Raw genomic sequence first — 19246 nt, 5'->3', positions numbered from 1 at the left:
CGGTGCTCCAGAATGTCATGGGGAGCGGCATCCAGCATACCACGAAGAGGATCACCCATTTTCGCCAGGTGGGGATTTGGGCGACGTCGTCGTCTATTGCACCGATTGGCGGTAATGGCGTCTCTGGGGAGCCTGTGAGGGCTGTTTTTGGTTCAGTGGTCATAGTGAATAAACGAATGGATTTATACAACGAAAAAGCTAGTAATGAGGCGTAACTTAATTAACACAAAGGTGAATAAAACGAACGTCCGATTAATCCATTGAAGCTGCAATACAAATATTTACTGAAAAGAGTTTTCTTCACCTTCTCAATCAGGTATTTAAAACCACCCAATTCCTTGCATCTTGGCTCACTTATAGTGGACCGCTATGACTTTCCCCAGCGGTGTCGGATGTCAATCGCCTTGACCCGTCTTATTCCCACTCACCTCTCTCGGCGCCAACTCCCCAAACCACCGAAAAGCATACTTTTCTGCCGAGGTTAACGCTGAGTCAGCGCGGGAAAGTTAAAATTCTCGCCGATTTTTGTCGGCGTCGTTGAACCGAGTTTCACTTCTCTATTCTTGGGGAGTCACACGACACCAGCTGGTAATCGGTAACTCGGCTATCCAATCAGGAAGATATCGGGTGGGTTTGTGAGATAAGACTGTGTTACTTGGCCTTGAAGATCACCTGTTGGTACAAGGTTTGAGACAATGGCTGATCATCAGAGTGACTCGGACAAGGAGGATGTTGGGTCTTCGACGCTTACGCCCTTGAGTCCGGGGAAACGACAGCGCAAGACGAAATCTACAGCGTAAGAGTCTTTGATTTACTTGGAATATATTTTTTGCGGATTGACTAATTGAATTGGCTCAGCTGTCGGCGATGTCATGCCAGAAAAGTCAAATGCTCAGGCGGCCAGCCCTGTGAAAACTGCCGTCAAGCAAGCAAAGGCGCCGAATGTTCCTATCCCCGTAAGAACCGTCTCGTCAAAGTCAGCCAACAGTAAGACCCTCTCTCTTTATCCTCCGTATCCCCATGTTTATCAATTGGTCCAGATACATTGACGATCTCATCGCCGAGAACCAGCGTCTTCGTCAAGATGACGCTAAACCTCGGCCTGAGCCAACCATCCCCGACGTCTCAATCTCACAGAGCACCGAGACATCCTCGTCTCTACAGGGTACACTCCTCGAAGAACGACCCTGGTTTTTTGACATGAATGTTCTTCACACCCCCGTCCTCATCGGCGAAGCTTCCGACGCTGCGTTTGCGACGCGCTTTAGGCAGGCTATTTCTGAACCGGGGCATAGCCACATACCCCGGGTGAATTATGCACCGGATGAGAGATTGCTGGCTCTTTCGGATGAAGATTGTCCGTGGCCTATACCCTCTAGGGCACGGTTGCTTGTTAATGTCGCATTGAAGTATGTTAGTCGGAATTACTACATTGTGAGAAAGAGTCAGATCTTGGAGGGGTTAGAGCAGACGATTCTAAATCCTAACTCGGCGGATTCGTTGCTGAGGAGTAAATTATGGGTTCTGTTTGCGATTGGGGAGATGTACTCTACGCGTACGGCGGCCAAGGATAGGAACTTTCCTGGTATGGCATATTTTGCAAGGGCGACTCGCATTCTTCGAATCATTAGCGAAAGACCTCGCATTGATGCCATTGAGATTCGTCTTCTTCTTGTAAGTCTCTCCCTTCTTCATAGAAGCAAGCTAACAATCTAGTCTTTTTATTCCCTCGCTCTTAACCGCCGCTATACAGCATACGCCCTCGCCGGCTCATCAGTCCGTCTCTCCGTCGTAATGGGTCTTCACCTCAACGTCCCCGAATCCCAACTCCGCGACACCGGCGCACGAGAACACAGAAATCGCGTATGGTGGACTGCATATAGTTTCGATCGGATGTGGGCTTCTCGTCTTGGCCATCCTGTCGCTATTCAAGATGACGACATCGAAGTTGATCTTCCTACTGATCCAGTCTTGGATACGCCATCGGATGACTTTGCTGACTCATCGTATTTCATCGCGGGTCTGAGACTTGCGAGATTGGCGGCCAAGGTTATCAATGCGATTTATACGAGGAGACCGCAGCAGAAGACTCTGTCGCAGAGGGTTCAAGAGGCTTTGAGGGATCTGCGGGCTTTTGTGGAGGAGTTGCCGCCTCATCTTCACATTGAACCGACTGATGCGCCTGAACCAAGTCCAAAGCCTCTCTCATTGCACTTGTACTTCAACCAAGTCGCCATAACCGCAACGCGCCCTATTCTTCTGCACGTCCTCAGGACTCACGTCTCAGCATGGGATACTCAACCTCGCACGGAGCCCCAAATTCCCGTATCAGCCATGACCCTCTCCGAAGCCTGCATCCGCTGCGCACGCCACTCGTGCCGCCTCCTAATCGACTGCTGGATCGACGGCTCCTTCGCGACATTCGACTACTTCTACACACAATACCTCTTCTCATCCGCCACAGTCCTCGCGATATCAAGCCTAATCGACGGAAAGGAATGTCGCAGCGACAAGGAGCAGTTCGAGTCAGCAGCACAGTTTCTGCACCAACTAAAGGAGAATGGAAACTTTGCGGCGGAGGAGTTTTGTAGACATGTTGATGCTATGAAGGTTTGTATGAGGGCGCTTGAGGCGAGGAGGGGACAGTTTGTGGTGCAGGATACGGGATTGTTGGGGTTGGATGTACTAAACCCCACGGCGGGGATGGCGTTGTCGGAGCCGTCGTTGCAGGAGTTGCTGTCGCAGCCGGTTTTGGATTTGCAGTTTATTGATGCGTCGATGTATCATGATGGGGCGCAGGGGTTGTATTGGCCTGATATTAGTCCTGAGAGTTGGAGTGCCAGTGGATGGACTCCTGGTGGGTAGAACTCGGAGACGCAGTATCTGACTAGCTAGTATTGAACTGTTATTCGTCGTCTCTTATCTGGCCTCTTATTTATGCTTCTTGAAAAATCGTATGTCGTGAAGAGCATCTTGACGCTTCCAAAAGTGGCTTAGTGCGAATACCTTTCTGTAGCTACAGTCTATGATATATCCATGAATTCGTGTAGACCAGCTCAATTGCATAAACAGCAACATGCGAACCTTGCAATATCTTCTAGAGTGTCGCATCCCGTCGAGCAGAATTGTCACCATCATTTGTCCATAAGTACAGTGCCAAGACTTGCCATTTATCTCTTTGACTGGTCAAGTCGAACAATGTTCTTGAGCAGCTCACAGAGTATGAATCATGAACAACGTTTCAGGTTTAGGCTCTCTGGCACTGTGAATCCTATGTTCTGCTGGACTGACAGCTCGTTCGCCCTTGTCCTGGCAGTTCTTTTCAGCTGGTAGCGCGGCAGGCTGAACAAGACCGCCAGTCACCATAGACCAACGACGAACAGACTGTTGTTCTCGTTGACAGTGGCATTGTTTGCTACCACTGCGAAATGAACTGCGAGAATGTTCACCGTCAGTCTCCCAATAAATGCTTCTCTTCCTTGTTGTTAATCCAGTTCTCTTCTTTCCTCCTCACCAACCTCACAACATCTCGACCTTGGTCTTCACATCAACTCACAACCATTCACAACTATTAACGACTACCAACAACTCGCAACCTCACCTCCATACACCAAATCAACTCACACAAAAATCATACCCCTCACAACCGACAACATGTCTTCCTTTTCCACTGCCTATCCCACTGATGGTGAGGTGATCGACATTGGTGGTTCATCCATCAACCTCACCTTCGTGGACGACCAACTCCCCAAGGCCTTCCTTGGCAAGGGTGACTTCCCCAAGGAAGTCGCCTACACTTCCGGCATGGAGAAGTGGAATGCAATTGCCGACAAGTCGTACCAGACTTCGGACGAGATGGCTATTATCAAGGCTACTGCCAAGCAAGTTGTTCAGCAACTCAAGTCTGGAACTCACATCATCGATCTCGGTGCTGCCAACAGCAAGAAGTTTGAACCTTATGTTCACGAGTTCATGTCCCAGGGCAAGGAGTGCGTCTATGTCGCTCTTGACCTGTCTCACGCCTCTCTTGTCGAGCACATCGCCAAGGCCAAGGCTACATTCCCTGGCGTCAAGTGTATTGGTCTTTGGGGCTCTTTCGAACAGGGCGACATCTATTTCAACAAGACCCGCCCTACTGCCCGCCTTTTCCTGTCTCTCGGCAGCATCTTCTACAACGCCCCCGACTCTATGGCCAAGGATCGTTGTGTCGAGTTTAAGCTCCACATGACCCCTGTCGATCGTCTCATTGTCGGCCAGGACGGTCCTACCGGCGCTGAAGCCAGCCAGACCCACGCTGCCTACAACACCGTCGAGTATGACGCCTTTTTCACCACCTACATCCAAGGTCTTCAAGATCACGCTGGTATTGTCGGTGCTAACCCCAAGACCGCTTGGACTGTTGAGAGCAAGCTCAACAAAGCGATGCATTACTTCGATGTCACTGCCAACCACGAAATGCAGTGCACCAAGTTCAGCATAAACGTCCCCGCCGGCACTGTCTTCCAAATGTTCAAGTCTTGGAAGCGTTATGAGGCTGAGATCCACGAGCTTACCAACGAGGTTGGTCTCAACATCGAGACTCTTGGCAAGGCTGAGAATTCGGGTATGCGTCAATACCTCATCAAGACTGCTGAGAACTAAATCCACTGCACGCGTGTGATGTCTCCCTTCTGTCGTCGGTTTTTCGGAGTTTGGTAAAAGTTGTCTGAGCTTGGAAGTGCCAGACCGAGTGCGCGAGTAGACGGAAAAGTCCCCCACTCATGGTTGTTTTTGTTTTTGTTTATCTCTTGACTTGGTAGAGTCTTGGGAAGGATTTGTCTGAGCTAAGAATGCCGGACCCCCAGTGACGGAGATCCTGGGAATTGCGATACACAGGACGGAATAGATTAGATTTCTAGATTAAGGATACATCGGTCTTCTGTCAAACCTTTTTACATTTGTAATAAGTGATACCCATACGTCTCGCGCTGTCTGAGGCTAAATTCTGTTGATACTGACTCGACAGTTGTGTCATGATCTTGACGTGCACAAATGAAGCTTAGATGGGAGACTAATCATTGTTTCTTGGAAGTCTAACTTGGTGCCTCCCTACTATCCTACACTATACTGGCGACTCTTTGTTTCTACCGTTGGACTTTTCATCCTTCCAAACCCTGAAGAACGAGCAGTTCTTACAACTCGCCATTCTCGAAATCACCGTCATCCTCCTCCTCGACATACTCCTCCAATCTCTCCTTTAGCTCCTCAACACTAATCTCACCTTCCATCTCAGAAGGATGCTCGCCCTTCCTGTGAGGCGGAATAGGAATAGTCTTAGGAACCTGAATAACACCATTCTTACCAACAGCATCATTAAACCCAATAACATTATGTCCGTTCAAGACAATAGTAGTCCAACTCTTGAAAGTATGAACATCAACACCAACGCTCCTCTGAAGAAGAGTCGGAAGCTCAATATGGAAGTCATCACCGTGGCCATAAAGCTTCTTCGACACCTTCTCGTCACCATAGTAAACTTCATCACTGTAGAGAGTAATGTTGGGAACGATCTGGTACTTCAGAAGAGCCTTGAGATACTTCTTGCCGGTCTCGGTGTTGAAGAGGAAGGCGTTTGCGCGGGGACCCAAACGGCGCCATGCGTCGTTGGAGGGAGCGAAGACGGTGCTGCCGACCATGGGGACGTTGTGGATGTACTTGACGAAATCGGTCTTTTCGAAGGCGAGAAGGAGGGTTGAGAATTGGGCGGGGAAGAGGCTGATTTCTTTTCCGATGAAGGGAGGAGGGACGAGGATTCTGTTGACGGCGTGGATGATGCCATTCTTGGTTTTCTGTAACAGTCAGTGAAGACCAATTGATCTAGTGGAATATACCTACGAAGTTGACGGCGATGACCTTGCTGTACAGATTAAGCCTCACACCAGAGAATCCGACGCTGGTACGAAGACGCTGAGGCTTATCGCCAAGCCAAGGCTCCTTTAGTGTAGTGGGAATAGTATGTGTGAAGAGGATTCGTGACGCAGGATACTCGCCAATACCAAGATGGTAGTTAAGAACAGCCTCGACGAATTCATCACTAGGCTTATCCTTATGATGATGAGGAATATGCTCAAACGCCTCATCAATCGGGACAAAAAGCGTGTAGTTCGCATCAGTGCTGTTCAACAACTTGCCGAATTTCTCATGCTTCTGTACAAGCTTGAAGAACTTCTTGGTGTAGTTGCTCTTGGCGATGAGTTCATAAGTCGTATGATCGGTAAAGTCACCGCCCGTTCGGCCAAAGATATCCGCAGACTCGTCGTCTTCTACATTATCAGCGGGGAGGAAAACCTCTTCATCCTGGAGTCTGTTGTGAATTGCGGCTGTGAACTCGGTGGAGAGCTGCTCGGTCGCTTCATCAAGATGCTTGCGGAGACGCGTAGGAATATCTTCGAGCGTTTGCTTAAGATCATCCTTCCAGTTATTGAAAGCGTCCAAGCCCTCGGGAATCACGAAGGCTGAAGTGGCCGTAGCCAAAGTAAGAGCCAAAAGAGACCTCATAATGAATAGATCAATCAACGAACTCTACAGAAGAAGAAATGACAATATCAAGCCACTCCCACGTCCTTATCAATGATGAGAAACGGTCAATGATGCTCTGACTTTATATCGATCGCACGTCTATGACGGAACAGTATTGGCGTCATCAGCTGTTTTACCCCGCATGGGATGTAAGAAAAGATGACGTGAGCTTTCAGGCTAAGTATGTCTCATCCTTTTTGTCACCCCTTACGCTCGGCTTCTTCGGTGTTTCTGGTCTGACGTGAGGCAAGGGTGTTGCGAAACGCAAATAATTGGGCTAGTCGTAAACGCAGCCATTTCATTGGCGAGATGACGCGTTGAGGATGTCGCCTTTTAGCGGGTTGATGATGTGTACGCGTACAACGCCGCAGTGGTTCAGCACGTATACGCGTACAACGCCGTAGTGGTTCAGCACGTATTACCCGAGCACGTTTCATCTTGTCAGCGGATACTTTGGGAATTTGAGTTACATGAGAGCATCGTCAATTGTTGACTACATTTAGCTACCGGCGACATTCTCCTGATCAGCTTTTCCAGCCTCATCAACAGGAGCCAAGTTCCCCTTCGAAGGCCCCATCACACAAATACCCTCTCGTGAAAATCGACTTCCGTGAACAGGGCAGTCAAAGCTCTTCTCAGTAGTGTTCCAGCACACGACGCCCTTCATATGGGGACACAAAGCGCTGTACTGTTTCACGTTACCCTCTTCGTCTTTGTACACCGCGATGGGCTTTGATCCGGCCTAGAAATGGTTAGCTCCTGCACGAACAACAATGATGAAGGGAACTTACCTTGTTCAATACTCCGCCCATTCCACGACCGAGGTCTTCAATGTCTGTGATGTCGGACTGTAGGAAGCGCTTGTACTGCGCGTTGATCTGTACGTCGTGGGCGATCATGCTGGGGAGGGACTTGACCATCGAAGCGATGCGCTTGGGGGAGTAGACGTCTGCCCATGGATTCTTGATACCGTCGATTTCATCCGCGATCAATCGCCCAGCCAAAACTCCATGCGTAAGACCATCGCCTGAGTCACCAGTGATGATATAAATGTGATCGTTGCCCTGGTTCTTACCAATGAACTGCATGAAATCGACAGGTTCAAAGATCTGTCCACTCCAACGATAGTCAACAGACTTTACCTGTGAAAACCTCTCACGCGTCCATTTCTCAAGCTCATCAAACTCAGTAGTCGTATCTTCCTGCCCAACCTTATGATCACAGCCTCCAACAACGAGATAATCATGCTCATCATCACAAGCCGTCAGTCGAATATACTTATACTCCTCCGCCTGATCGTACAAAAGACAATCCTCAATGGCATCCTTTGGTACACGCGCAGCGATGCAGTAAGATCGCATGAACTCCATCTGAGCGATGACGCTGAGCTTCTGGAGAGGAACGCAGGTTGCTTCGACGGCGTTGTTGCACTTGACGGTGTAGCCATCTGATGTTGAGACGTTGACGGATTTGTTGCCGATGCCGAGAATCTCAATGCCCTTTTCTTCAACGGACATGACGCGTGTTTCGTCGAAGCAGCGGAAGTTGGGCTGGGTTTTGAGCCAGTTGAGAATGCCGTTGAGATACTTTGTTGGGTGGAATGTTGCTTGGTCTTTGACGATGAGACCGCCGCGCTGGTCGATTACGCCGTCCCAGCCACGAACGGTCAACGATTCCTGTACATAGTTAGCCAGACTGCAAGGCTAAGGATATGTGAGAAACTTACATCAAATCTAGCATCAATGCCAAACTTTCGCTGAGCTGCCTCTTCCTTACGAAGGTCGTTCATCTCATCTTCATGCTCCTTCGCATCCTTGGTAGAGTACTGAGAGACCTCATAAGCTGGAAGCTTGCGATACTCGCATTCAATACCAAGCATCTTGGAAATCTCCCCGACGCGATCTCTTCCCCAGGCATGGCTTTCAGCTGCAGCTCTTGCGCCTTCATCACCATGCTTCTTCGCAATCTCGGTATACCCGTCGTCAAGGTCATTAGTCAGATGGCCACTAGTTCGACCTGTCTCTCCAGATAGAACCTGACGAGCTTCAAGAAGGACAACTTCGCGCCCGCGAGTGACGAGCTCGTAAGCAGTAGAAATACCGCCAATTCCAGCGCCAATGACACAGACATCTGTTTCAATGTCTTGGTTGAGCTTGGAGAAAGAAGGCCGATTGGAGACTGGGTCTTGATGCACCCAGACTGAGTCGGTCGCGCCCGAGGTGTGAAAGAACTGCTGTGACTTGGAAGATGCCATGGTAGATTGATATGCTTTGAATGATAATTGGATTGTGCAGCGACGTGAGATGCGAGAGACTCGAAGTGATGCTGAGGCTAGAGAGAAGAGCATCCTAGGGACTGTGGATGAAAGACGAGTTTGTGAGATGACTGTATACACTGAGCTCACGAGGCCTATATCAGGAATGACAGGTATTGAGGCTGGAGGATGAACAGTAGAATATAAATGGCAAGCGAATCAAATTGAGTGAATTGGCAATCGAGATCAACCGAGCTGTATTACTAGCCAGGTACATGCATGTCGCTCCAATAATTATCGGGGCTGGTACACCGCATCAGCTTTCACATCACCAAATCGTCACTATTTCCATTACATTTCCCATGCATGCGATTTGGTAGTACTTTTCGGAGCAATTGGTCCTACTGCGCATCATTGAAGCTGAAATGTGAACAGTGTGACGTTGACATGTCTCGGCGGTCATACCAACGTCAGAATGATGCCCGTGACCACGTCGCAAGCAAACAACAGCTCAGACTCTCCAACTTGCAGTAAACTCCATGTGAATCAAGTGCAAGGTTCAATATTTAATTAAATTGTATCAATTGGCGGGATGCTGCCTTTTTATAGTCAGAGGTCGTGGCGACGGTGCTACAATGTCATGATGACAATGTATGAAAAGCCTACTCAATCGATCGTAGTGATTTATGACCACTAACTTTTGTTGGCTAGTTTGTTATTCACGCTTTCTTCTCTCCTCCCATATTGTTCTGAACTGTCCCACCAATGCTTCCCTCTGTAGTGAATTGCTTCCCAATCATGCCCTCCTTGTCAAAGGGACCACCAATCTTTTGAGCCGTTCCTCCGATAGCTCCCTTCTCTGTACTTAGGTTAAAATCAAGATTCACTGTGACTGACAGGGAAAGTACCTGTGAATTGCTTGCCAATGCTGCCTTGCTCATCCATGGCCTTGGGCACGGTATCGGTGAGGTTTGTGGTGGGCTTGTCGGACATGTTGACGATAAAAGGTGAGAGCTGCGATAATGGGATAAGTATTGGCAATAATGAGTGATTGATGTTTGCGATAATGACGAGACTGATCAGTGAATACTCGGTGTCGGTACTTTATACTCGTCGTGTCAGCCGTTACAGATCTATGATGTCATTTCGAACCATGATATCACCAATGCAGGTCAGATCTACAAGGCGGATACCCGATCATTGACGTCGAACTCAAACGGTATGAAGTCATGAGGCTGAATGGCTGTATCATCTTTGCTTAAATTGGCAAGCATAGGCGGTTCATTGAGGCATCATGTGTAACTCGTGAGGTCCTTTAGAGTTATAGCATGAGAAGCTTGCATCTGATTTGCAAGAGGACATTAGCAAGCGACAAAATGCTGCACAAGTGGCCTACGTCCTGGTGTACTTTGATGATTTCTATATATATGGATGCCTAGCCGCGTTTCCAGAAGTGGGGATTTAGTTCACGAGACTGAAGCCTGCCTATTAGCCAGTATCAACCAGAACTCAACATGCACGTCAATTTGCAAGGAACCATGGATCCTTGCTGGTATTATGCCGCCTGTTTAGTACCCGATACGGTGAACAGGCGACGTGCGAGAGGCTGGTTGCTGAGGCAGCTGGTAAGATCACGCCTGCGTTGGAGAATCCACCATGAAAGGGTACGTATTTATCCCAGTCAATCTGATATTCCCAACGCCATGTATACACCAAAACAGCATTGTTGTTATTCGTGCGGTATCGCTAATGACCCAAAGAGGCTAGGATTAGTGAGGCTGGCATCGGCAAATAATTAAATAACTGAGTTGCTAGTCCTGAAAGCCATGTAATGTTGTTCCTAGCGTACGATGTTGATAATAATTGACTAGTTTTAATGTTTTTTGCAGCCCTCCATGTCTGTTATGCACTCATTATGTCCCATTATTGATATATTCTCTCAAAGTGGCCGTTGTTGCCTTTCTTGAATCAGGATGAAGCTTTTGTGGCAGTAGGGTCTCCGTCATAGCTATAAACTCAGAACGCTACGCTTAGCTTCTAGTATATAGAAGCTCTAGTCACTAAACCTTGCACAGGAGATTACTGGGTTATAGAGATTGCATTTATTCTAAACATAGCTCTCCACAGTTAGCCCAATGATTTAAAGTCATTATGAGATGAATCGATAAAGAGATGAGGAAATTCTTGCTAGCAATTCAAAGATTAACGAGAAACGTCGTCCGCCCACGACACCCCGCGCCGTGGAATCAGTACCATCAAACATCGGTATCCTTGATAATGCGCCTCTGAAGGCAGTAAACATAAGTATCAACCTGAAATTTAGTAAATTAATACAATCGTCCAGCTCCTCTGTCCAACAATGTTCAGGGTAGGCAAGTGTAACATGTAATATGTCCTCAGTCAACTTAATAACCCGTCCTTCTACGGGTCGCTACCGGCTTTAAAGTACACGTCGACAAGTCATGAAATACTGCACTGCGCTTTGCTGTCACAAACGGCGTGCTATCCAAAACACGAAAGACAAAGGTAGGATAGCAAAGTGATCTGGTGCCCACCGACCCCATATCCTTTTGAAAATGTATACAAAGACAACTCGGACCATAATGTAGTGAAGAGGTAAAGTCCTATACTGAGTAGTAGTTCGGCAAAAGGTTTTGTCTGTTTTGGACATTTGATCCTGTTGATAACGGGATATCGTCGCGCTTATAGGGTATGCAGGTTAGACTTGAAAGAATCCAAAGTTGGTGTATATAAAATATAAACAGCAAGGCTCGCGTATATTATTACAGAACTTTACGCACAACTATAACACGAGAATGAACAGCGTTGGTAGCCGGCGTTTAAGTTGCAGGGCTTTAGATGTCTTGGATTTCCAATCTTGGCAGAGCGTTCATGGAATCGAATGCTACAGGGTAGTTAAGTTAGTCAGCAATGAGGTCGATTTAAGGTTGTGGAGCAAAGCGCTTGGACGTTTAGAGATCTGAGCAAGGATCAGAACAAACCTGGTCCGCCCCGTGTCATGTGACTATGGTATTTAACCTCAACCTCAATGTTTTCCAGCCTCGCTGCCAGCAAGGACAAGTGTAACTTTGTTTTCCTTTTAATAGATTGTTTTCCCCATCCATTCAACACCATTGCTGCTGCATGAAAAATGAAGTGTCACGTGACTTGACAGAAAACTGGATAGGAGGATAGGAAAGTAGGATGGGAACATTAATGTGCAAGTAGAAAGTCACAAATTTCCATTCGCATTAACTTACTTAATACACACATCTATTACCAGCTTTGTGCGCGTTTAGAGAGTTCTCTTCAACTTGCAGGCTCCGATCGATATACTTTTCCTGGTGTGTAAGTATATTATGTACAGTCATTTTTGGGATATACAACAATCTGTAATTGACAACTGTCATCAGTGGCGCTGTTACTCATTCTTAACCTCTATCCCTCAGCTGTTTTGGAAACCTTGCGGATCTTAATAAACTTGAGTTTATGCTACAGGTTGTCTGCTGGGGCTTGAAGTCTCTTTAACCCCTCAACCTTATATACAGAACAGCCAGTCAAGGAAGACCAAGTTTTCCTAGCTCTGCTTATTTGCCAGTGAATAGTAATGCCAAATCTTGTTTGACTCCACTGAGGACTGACCAGGAAGTATCCATTGGCGCCCAAGGCGAAGTAGGCGACACTGAGTTTCAATAGGGCAGATCGTGCGTAAGCCTTGCCTTGATTCCATAAAAACGCCCTGGGTTCGCTCATAAATCTTCCAGCATTCTCAGTACTTACGAGATCTTTACCGCGGGCCATACGACTTGAAGTCGCAATGCCGCCCCTACTCGCACCATACGATGAGGCCATGCGTCTGGTACGTCCTCCCAGCGGTTGCAAAAATTTGACCGCCCGTGAAATTCGCCATGAGGACTGGTCAAGCATTTGAAATGTGTAAGTATGTTTGAGATCAATCGTTGACATCTATCTCTAGGGCATGGGATTCAACTCGTACACCCAGACCATGTGCATTGACAGCGCCGTCGAAGCTACGGATGAGAACGTGGCCACGTTGGAGATTGTACCGCCGAAAATTACGTACTCGTCTAAGCTCTTCGAGCGGGTGATTGAAGCCGTCGACACGATGGATATTTCGCGCGCTGCCACCATCAAGACTGGTAGGATGGAAGTCCATGGACACAAGGACGCACTCAATGACGCTAAGATCGACGATGCCGATATCAGTCTGATGATATCAGTGCGGGTGATGAGCCAAATCACCAATGTAAAAGGCTCTGCGAGATTCCTTCCAATCGATGGGATGGAGGTTGGCTCGCCCAGATTCAACGAGACGTTCGGAGATCCCTATATCTCTGGTATGTATTTACTAGACGCACCTTCCGTTGCTACCTCTGCTGCATACTGACCGTTCCAGGCTTTATAAGAGGCGGACTTTTCACTAGTATTATCTCCTTTATCTGTCCCAACCCTGAACATAAGGATAAGATGATGGAAGCGTACGAATTTAACAATTCATTATGCATCAAGCTAACTTCCATAGTGTCAAGGAGGCTTCAACCGACTCTACCGTGAATTTGGACAATATCTGCAAAGTAGCTGCGATCACATCCATCATTCAGGGTGTAAAGATCGAAGATGTAACGTGCGTTACTGACATCGCATCTATTCTGAAGATCGCCGACAAATTCCGTGCTCGTGTTGCCCAGAATCCTCAGAGAACTTGGTAATAATAAATATTATGGCACTGAATCGAACCTAATGAAGTATAGGGCCATGCTTACCAAGTACAAGGGAAATCGCAGCTTCAACGAATGGTCAAAATATCAGACCCTGAAGCCGCTCGAGTATGACGGTATTGCGTCATACACCTCCAAGCTCTTTTACAACTACATGCAGTACAAGAAATTGTCAAGAAAGGTTCAGGATATCATTTCACACCGAGAAAAGTACAGTATGGCTTCAGTCGTTCTGGTAAAATATCCAAGTGGACTGACACATAGCTTCGCAGCTCGGGTCGACAAACCTAGGGCTATTCCGCTTGAACTTAATACTCTACTGGCTGCCCGCAGCGCCATAGATAAAGAGATAAAAAAGATCGTTGCAGTGGTGAGTTCACTTCGTCGTTTTCTCTGAATCATCTAACACTCTTTAAAAAGGTGGACAATTTGACACGACACCCAGAGCTTCTGCCTAACATCGACTGCCTCAACGCGAATCCGAAGGACGAACTCGTGCAAGACATCGTAAACGAAGCCCTTTCGGAATATTCTCAACCTGTTTTACAAGAAGAGTTCCCAGTGCAAGACGATCTCTTCCTGCCTTCTGTTGCAGACTACTCGCCGAGCGAGTCGAGTAGCGGTGTCGAGGAGCTTCATACACCTTGGACTTCTGAACACGACTCTGACAGTCTCAGTGGGAGATCCCTTGTGTTTCGAGAAAAAGTCAATACCTCAACTGATCTCACAATGCACGCACTGGTTCCGCCTGAAGTTTGGACGGACTTGCTACCTGTGAAGAATGAGCCTACGACAAGTCTAATCAGTCCGAAGACCAAGACCGTTTCAGTATTCAACGTCAAGTACAAAAAGCTCCAGATTCTTGCTGCTGTATGCGGGACTCACGACGTGGCAGTTAAGCTCTGGGACTGGGTGAGTCCCGGCGAAACTGGAGATCGACTGGTCATCCCTATAAAAGACATCAGAACACTTGAAAACCGCGACTACCGTGGGGGCTTAAAACCAAAGACAACGACCAACCTGTCGTTCATCTACAAATATACCGATAGGCCCATTCGTATTTGCTCATTTGACCATGATGAGCAGTCGACTGAAACACTGGTGATTACCCATGAGTCTGAATCACAGAATGCTACATTTGTTCACACTTCGCGTAGTACCTGTTTTATACTGGGTGTAACATATGGCGGCAAGATCTATAGTTCCTCTGAAGATCTCCGACGGTTTGTGGACAATGCCGATTATGGCACCCCACGTGACTGGCCTTACATCCAATTTAACCGCGACACTATTAAGGATGAGCATTTGGGCAAAGATGGTATGACGGGTGTTGTCTTCTATACATACTCGATGCTCAATGGAGTTCAGAGCGCCGTTTCCATGGGTATCGCTGGGTGTATGTTGGTGGATCAACGACAACTTACGACCGTCACCAAGGAGACAGTCAATGGGGCTAATGATGACTTATTGAAGAAGGACAGCAAGGAATTCAAATCCTACCAGATCACTCTAGGCAAAGGCATCGAGGCACCAGGTAAGTCATGTGGTGGTCCTGACCTTGTACAATCAATAACCTGTCCAGCAGGCTACTCTTGCACTTTCCAGCGCGGCACTCTCAAAGTCAGTCCCTCTGAGACGCCCTTCATGCAGTTTGAGAATGGCGTCAAGTTTGCCTTCAGGGACAATGGTAGACTTGAAGTGCTTGACAAGCAGGATGAGGTGTTCTGGTCCAGCGAGGAAGCACCTGAAGGTCAGGTCCCTCAGCGCCTAGAATTCTGCAAAGACGGCAGGTTGCGGCTTTGGAACACCGACGAGCAGGTATACTGGACGCCGTTGATGAACTTCACTCGCTATGAAAGGAAGATGGTGTTTTCAAGTGAATTCCCATACTTGGAGATCTATAACAGTGAAGGTGAACAGCTCTGGCGAGCACACGGCCTGCACTTAGTGTAGACTAGGAAGTCATGGTTCCACAGTACCGAGTGATGAGGGAAAGGAGGAATAGCTTCGATTCTTTAAACGACGACAAGCACTTTAGAGTTGACGTAACTGATGTCTAGGCTTCGCCCTCGATAGCCGAGAGCTATGCCAGTAACTTCAAGGCCGGTTCTGTATCTGTTAGCCATAGAAAAGCTGTGCCTCTTCAGTTGATATGGATGTAATGTATATTCGAGTTTGTCATTGTACTTCTTATAGCCCAAGTTCCTCCAGTTCTTGTCTTCGAGCTGGGAAGAGAATCATGAGTTCATCCCATTTACCCTCCTTCACGTAAGGCCAGTGCTGGAAGATGGAGGCGACTCTGAGGGATTGCCGTACCTACTCACAAGGTTGGGAGATTCGTTGCGCCAAAGCGGCTCCGTTACCAGGAACTATACATACGTGTTTGCTGAAGAAGGCTTGGCGAATCTCCCCAGTCTTTGCAATGTTGACAGAAGTAAGCCCCAGAAAGCCAAATTGCGGGGCTCGAATTGAGCTGTCGCAATTGGAAACTTAATACCGCATCTGCTTCCCCAACGTGTAGCCGCCTCACTCGTGCTTGCGGCACAGAGGGAAATGGCCCGATTGCCCGACTAGACCCTGAGGCACTACACAGACTGGAAGATATGTGGCGAGACACTAGTGCAGCGCTGAATACTAATGCCGTGATGCGGGCTTTTAAAGTCTTCAGTTACCATGTCATCCCCGACCAAATCCGGAACATCCGGAACCAACACCGGCGGTCCGAGATATCTCCCTCAGCTTGTGAAACTTCCTCTTAACCTCAGATCAGGTTATGCTACTAGTCAGAAGACGAAGCCGACGGCTCCGATCTTGCGTGGTATTGCGGATGCGATTTGTGGAGTTTCCCGCAATCACATGCATTAGTCCATTGATCATCTGCTCCTTTACAGAGCCTCAACGTAACCTCAACGGGAACAGTGGAGTTTATCTGACAAAAACAATAAACAGTATTGGTTGAAAGAAACATTGAATGGCTGTCTGCCGCGATGGGATCAACGGCAGCCTCTCGTCCTCAAAGCGCCTCATCCGTTGCGCCCAAGCCTCGTCAATCAGCCCCCAAACCATCATCAATTCTCAAACGCGGGGTTTTCCCCAACTTCCCAATTCATCTCATCGGTCCATGTTAATCAGGAGATAAAATGTCACAGTAACATGTCATGGCACCACTACCCCAAACGCGGGCACGTATCGGAAGCTCGGCTGTTTATTTCCCCGTGGGGTTAAGGGTCTCACATGCTTTGCGGCTCCGAGAAATATTGGGGTATCCCCCGGAGATACGAATGTCACCGCCCCCCCCTCCATTCCGAAAGTGGTGAGATTTTGGGGTTTTGGAAGGGTATAAGGACTTGCTTGGCGCCAACACTTTTCATCTCTTACTTCATAGCTCTATGCAGAGTGAACTTCACCAAACTTCTACACTTATAGTTATCTTATCAATACAATTGACACGACAGTCGCATTCCAGTCATGTCTATAGTACAGCCCATCATCCGAGACCAACTCGTCATCCACAATGATGACGACTGGGACACGGTGTACCACGTTGAATGGGAACCCGACGCCAACTTCTTCACCGGTTCTGAACTTCGTCCAAGAACACCATTATGCAAAGCAACAGCCGATCACCAAATCACACTAGCTCGCGCCGCAGCGCTGATTATTCGCTCATCCCTCAACAACATCCCTCTGGATATCCCGGACTTTGATACCTCCAAACTTACCGGCTTCCGAAAACAATTGTATCAATGGATGCAAGCTTACAACTCGTCTCAGGCGAGTAAGCTCGTGCTGGGCGACGTGACGATGACTGTTACGATTGAGATACTCTCGTCGCTCATGCGTATGGGCGTCGAAGGTGAGCTTTTGGCAAAGATCGGACCGAACGTGGGAGCCATTCTGCAAGGGACTATTGATCCGATGCCGCTCCTGTTGGAAGGCGATAGGTTCAATCGGATGCAAGATGGGATGGAATTGATGCAAAAGATGAGAGCGCATCTCCGACAATATCTCTCATCATATGCGACAAAGAAGCCTGTTCTGAATGTCCTCGAAGTCAGCGCCAGTACGAGCAACACCACGCAGACGATCTTTGAAGCGCTTCGGGAACAGAAGAGTGTCTCGTATACACTTACGGACTCGTCGCTTTCAGTGCTGGAGCAAACGAAGTCGGGCGTCACCAAGGACTTCCTCAAGCTCAAGAGCCTCGACATTAACCGCGATTCTATTGAGCAAGGCTTCAGTTCCAATACCTACGACGTTATTCTCGTCAACAACATTCTTCAAACAGCCAACTCTCTTTCAGAAACACTGGCCAACTTGCGCCAACTTCTCGTCCCTGGCGGTGCCCTCGCTCTCGTCGGACTCTCAGACATATCACCGGCTTACAGCCTCATGTTGGGTATGAATGAAAATATGTGGTCAGGTACGTGTTCTTCTACCCACAGTAACTCTAGGCCTTTACTGACAAATAGTCTAGATGAACGTTTTGAACAATTGCCATACCCGTCCAACGACGACTGGAACAAGTTGCTACAGGGTAACCAGTTCAGCGGCCTCGAACCGGCAACCAAAACATTCGATTACATCGGCCAATCCTGCTACTGCGTCGTGTCAACAGCCGTTGAATCAACTCAGCGGTTGATGGTAAATATCCTACCAGGATCACAGGGCAATCTGTTCAGCTTTGCGGACCAGCTGGCTTCCGTACTGGCAGAGAATGGTACTGCATCAACTATAACACCGACACGTCTAGAAGATATCTCGCCGCGATTCGTTTACGTCGTCCTAGATGACGGTTCCGAGTCTCTGAGCGATTATGAGAGTCTGTCCGAAGCGAACAACATTCTTTGGGTCAATATGGAAGCTGGGCTTCCAACGCAACGTGATATGAATATCATCAGTCGTTTCGCTCGCGGCGCTCAAAAGGACAACGAAAGTCTCAAGCTTGTGAAGCTCGACGTCAAGCAGGAGTATCCAGAATATGCAGACCTTCTTAAGGTTATCATGCGGATTATCCAAGTGTCGTTTCAGGAGAATCGTGGCTCGAGGACGGAATTTGAGTATGAGTATCGCAATGGCAGAGTTCTTGTGCCGCAAGTGAAAGGGTCGGGGATTACGCAGAAGTCTGTTTGAAGGGAGCCAGCCAGGCAGAAGGATGGATCTTGGCGACTTGGAGTTAGTTTGTCTCATTTGGCGAGTACGCGTTCATCTGTTTATTGGAGTTTGCGCAGGCACTTATTGGGGATACTCGCAGGAGACGTTCCATCGTTCGCTGAATACAGTACGGTAGCCTTATTTTGTCTTCAAATTGACTTCCTGTTTCCTATGTACAATACATTTAGCCCTTCTTGACGCAAACTCATCCTGAGATCGACGTAGCAGCAACACTGGCGAGGCAACACGAGAAATGTAAGCTCCTTGTTAGATATGTCGCAATGGAAACCGGGCGCACGTGTATGCTTCAATATTGGTCAGCCTCAGCTCGAACGGCTCAAGCTGTTCACCCATTCTGTGCTAAGACGTCTGTCACGTACAAACGCGCCGAGCTATGATAAGCGTAGTGACAGCTGCCAACCTGTGCCAGTGCCACGGAGTAATGTGTGCCACGGTTATCTGTCATTGCCTAGAGTTTTTGTTCTCGCAGTGTCAATCAACCATCCTCAGTGACTGCTCTCCTCTTGTCATACTCCTGCTT

The 19246-nt window shown here is 48.0% G+C and overlaps 7 protein-coding genes across 7 annotated transcripts; 4 read left to right on the top strand and 3 right to left on the bottom strand.

Annotated features, from left to right (window-relative positions):
- The first annotated feature begins 332 nt into the window (after positions 1-332).
- Positions 333-2922, top strand: FOBCDRAFT_261583 (fungal-specific transcription factor domain-containing protein). The gene is made up of 4 exons (XM_031187335.3): positions 333-796; positions 859-987; positions 1041-1674; positions 1717-2922. Exons 1-4 carry the CDS (start codon positions 696-698, stop codon positions 2863-2865), a joined length of 2013 nt encoding a protein of 670 aa, XP_031038470.2. The 5' UTR covers positions 333-695; the 3' UTR covers positions 2866-2922.
- A 292-nt stretch (positions 2923-3214) lies between these two features.
- Positions 3215-4914, top strand: FOBCDRAFT_320245 (uncharacterized protein). Its single transcript, XM_031187337.3, has one exon. The coding sequence runs from the start codon at positions 3655-3657 to the stop codon at positions 4639-4641; it is 987 nt and encodes a 328-aa protein (XP_031038472.2). The 5' UTR covers positions 3215-3654; the 3' UTR covers positions 4642-4914.
- A 124-nt stretch (positions 4915-5038) lies between these two features.
- On the bottom strand, positions 5039-6621 carry FOBCDRAFT_162770 (FAS1 domain-containing protein). The gene is made up of 2 exons (XM_031187338.3): positions 5875-6621; positions 5039-5828 (listed from the first exon to the last, which is right to left on the bottom strand). The coding sequence occupies exons 1-2, from the start codon at positions 6535-6537 to the stop codon at positions 5172-5174; spliced, it is 1320 nt and encodes a 439-aa protein (XP_031038473.2). The 5' UTR covers positions 6538-6621; the 3' UTR covers positions 5039-5171.
- Positions 6622-7057: 436 nt separating this feature from the next.
- On the bottom strand, positions 7058-8868 carry FOBCDRAFT_261580 (FAD dependent oxidoreductase-domain-containing protein; the record flags this gene model as incomplete). Its single annotated transcript, XM_031187339.3, has 3 exons — positions 8285-8868; positions 7350-8234; positions 7058-7300 (listed from the first exon to the last, which is right to left on the bottom strand). The coding sequence occupies exons 1-3, from the start codon at positions 8810-8812 to the stop codon at positions 7058-7060; spliced, it is 1656 nt and encodes a 551-aa protein (XP_031038474.3). The 5' UTR covers positions 8813-8868.
- A 496-nt stretch (positions 8869-9364) lies between these two features.
- On the bottom strand, positions 9365-9866 carry FOBCDRAFT_320242 (uncharacterized protein). Its single transcript, XM_031187340.3, has 2 exons — positions 9721-9866; positions 9365-9671 (listed from the first exon to the last, which is right to left on the bottom strand). Exons 1-2 carry the CDS (start codon positions 9803-9805, stop codon positions 9532-9534), a joined length of 225 nt encoding a protein of 74 aa, XP_031038475.2. The 5' UTR covers positions 9806-9866; the 3' UTR covers positions 9365-9531.
- A 2763-nt stretch (positions 9867-12629) lies between these two features.
- FOBCDRAFT_240702 (uncharacterized protein) lies at positions 12630-15556 on the top strand (the record flags this gene model as incomplete). The annotated part of the gene is made up of 6 exons (XM_059610325.1): positions 12630-12671; positions 12906-13170; positions 13824-13921; positions 13972-15085; positions 15137-15383; positions 15505-15556. 6 exons carry the CDS (start codon positions 12630-12632, stop codon positions 15554-15556), a joined length of 1818 nt encoding a protein of 605 aa, XP_059465078.1.
- A 1383-nt stretch (positions 15557-16939) lies between these two features.
- On the top strand, positions 16940-18904 carry FOBCDRAFT_162765 (uncharacterized protein). The gene is made up of 2 exons (XM_031187342.3): positions 16940-17974; positions 18029-18904. Exons 1-2 carry the CDS (start codon positions 17020-17022, stop codon positions 18682-18684), a joined length of 1611 nt encoding a protein of 536 aa, XP_031038477.2. The 5' UTR covers positions 16940-17019; the 3' UTR covers positions 18685-18904.
- Positions 18905-19246: the final 342 nt, after the last annotated feature.

Source organism: Fusarium oxysporum, chromosome VI (assembly GCF_013085055.1).
Source record: "Fusarium oxysporum Fo47 chromosome VI, complete sequence".
Taxonomy (NCBI): domain Eukaryota; kingdom Fungi; phylum Ascomycota; class Sordariomycetes; order Hypocreales; family Nectriaceae; genus Fusarium; species Fusarium oxysporum.
Note: the sequence above shows the minus strand (reverse complement) of the source record. Positions and strands in the feature narration are given on the sequence as shown.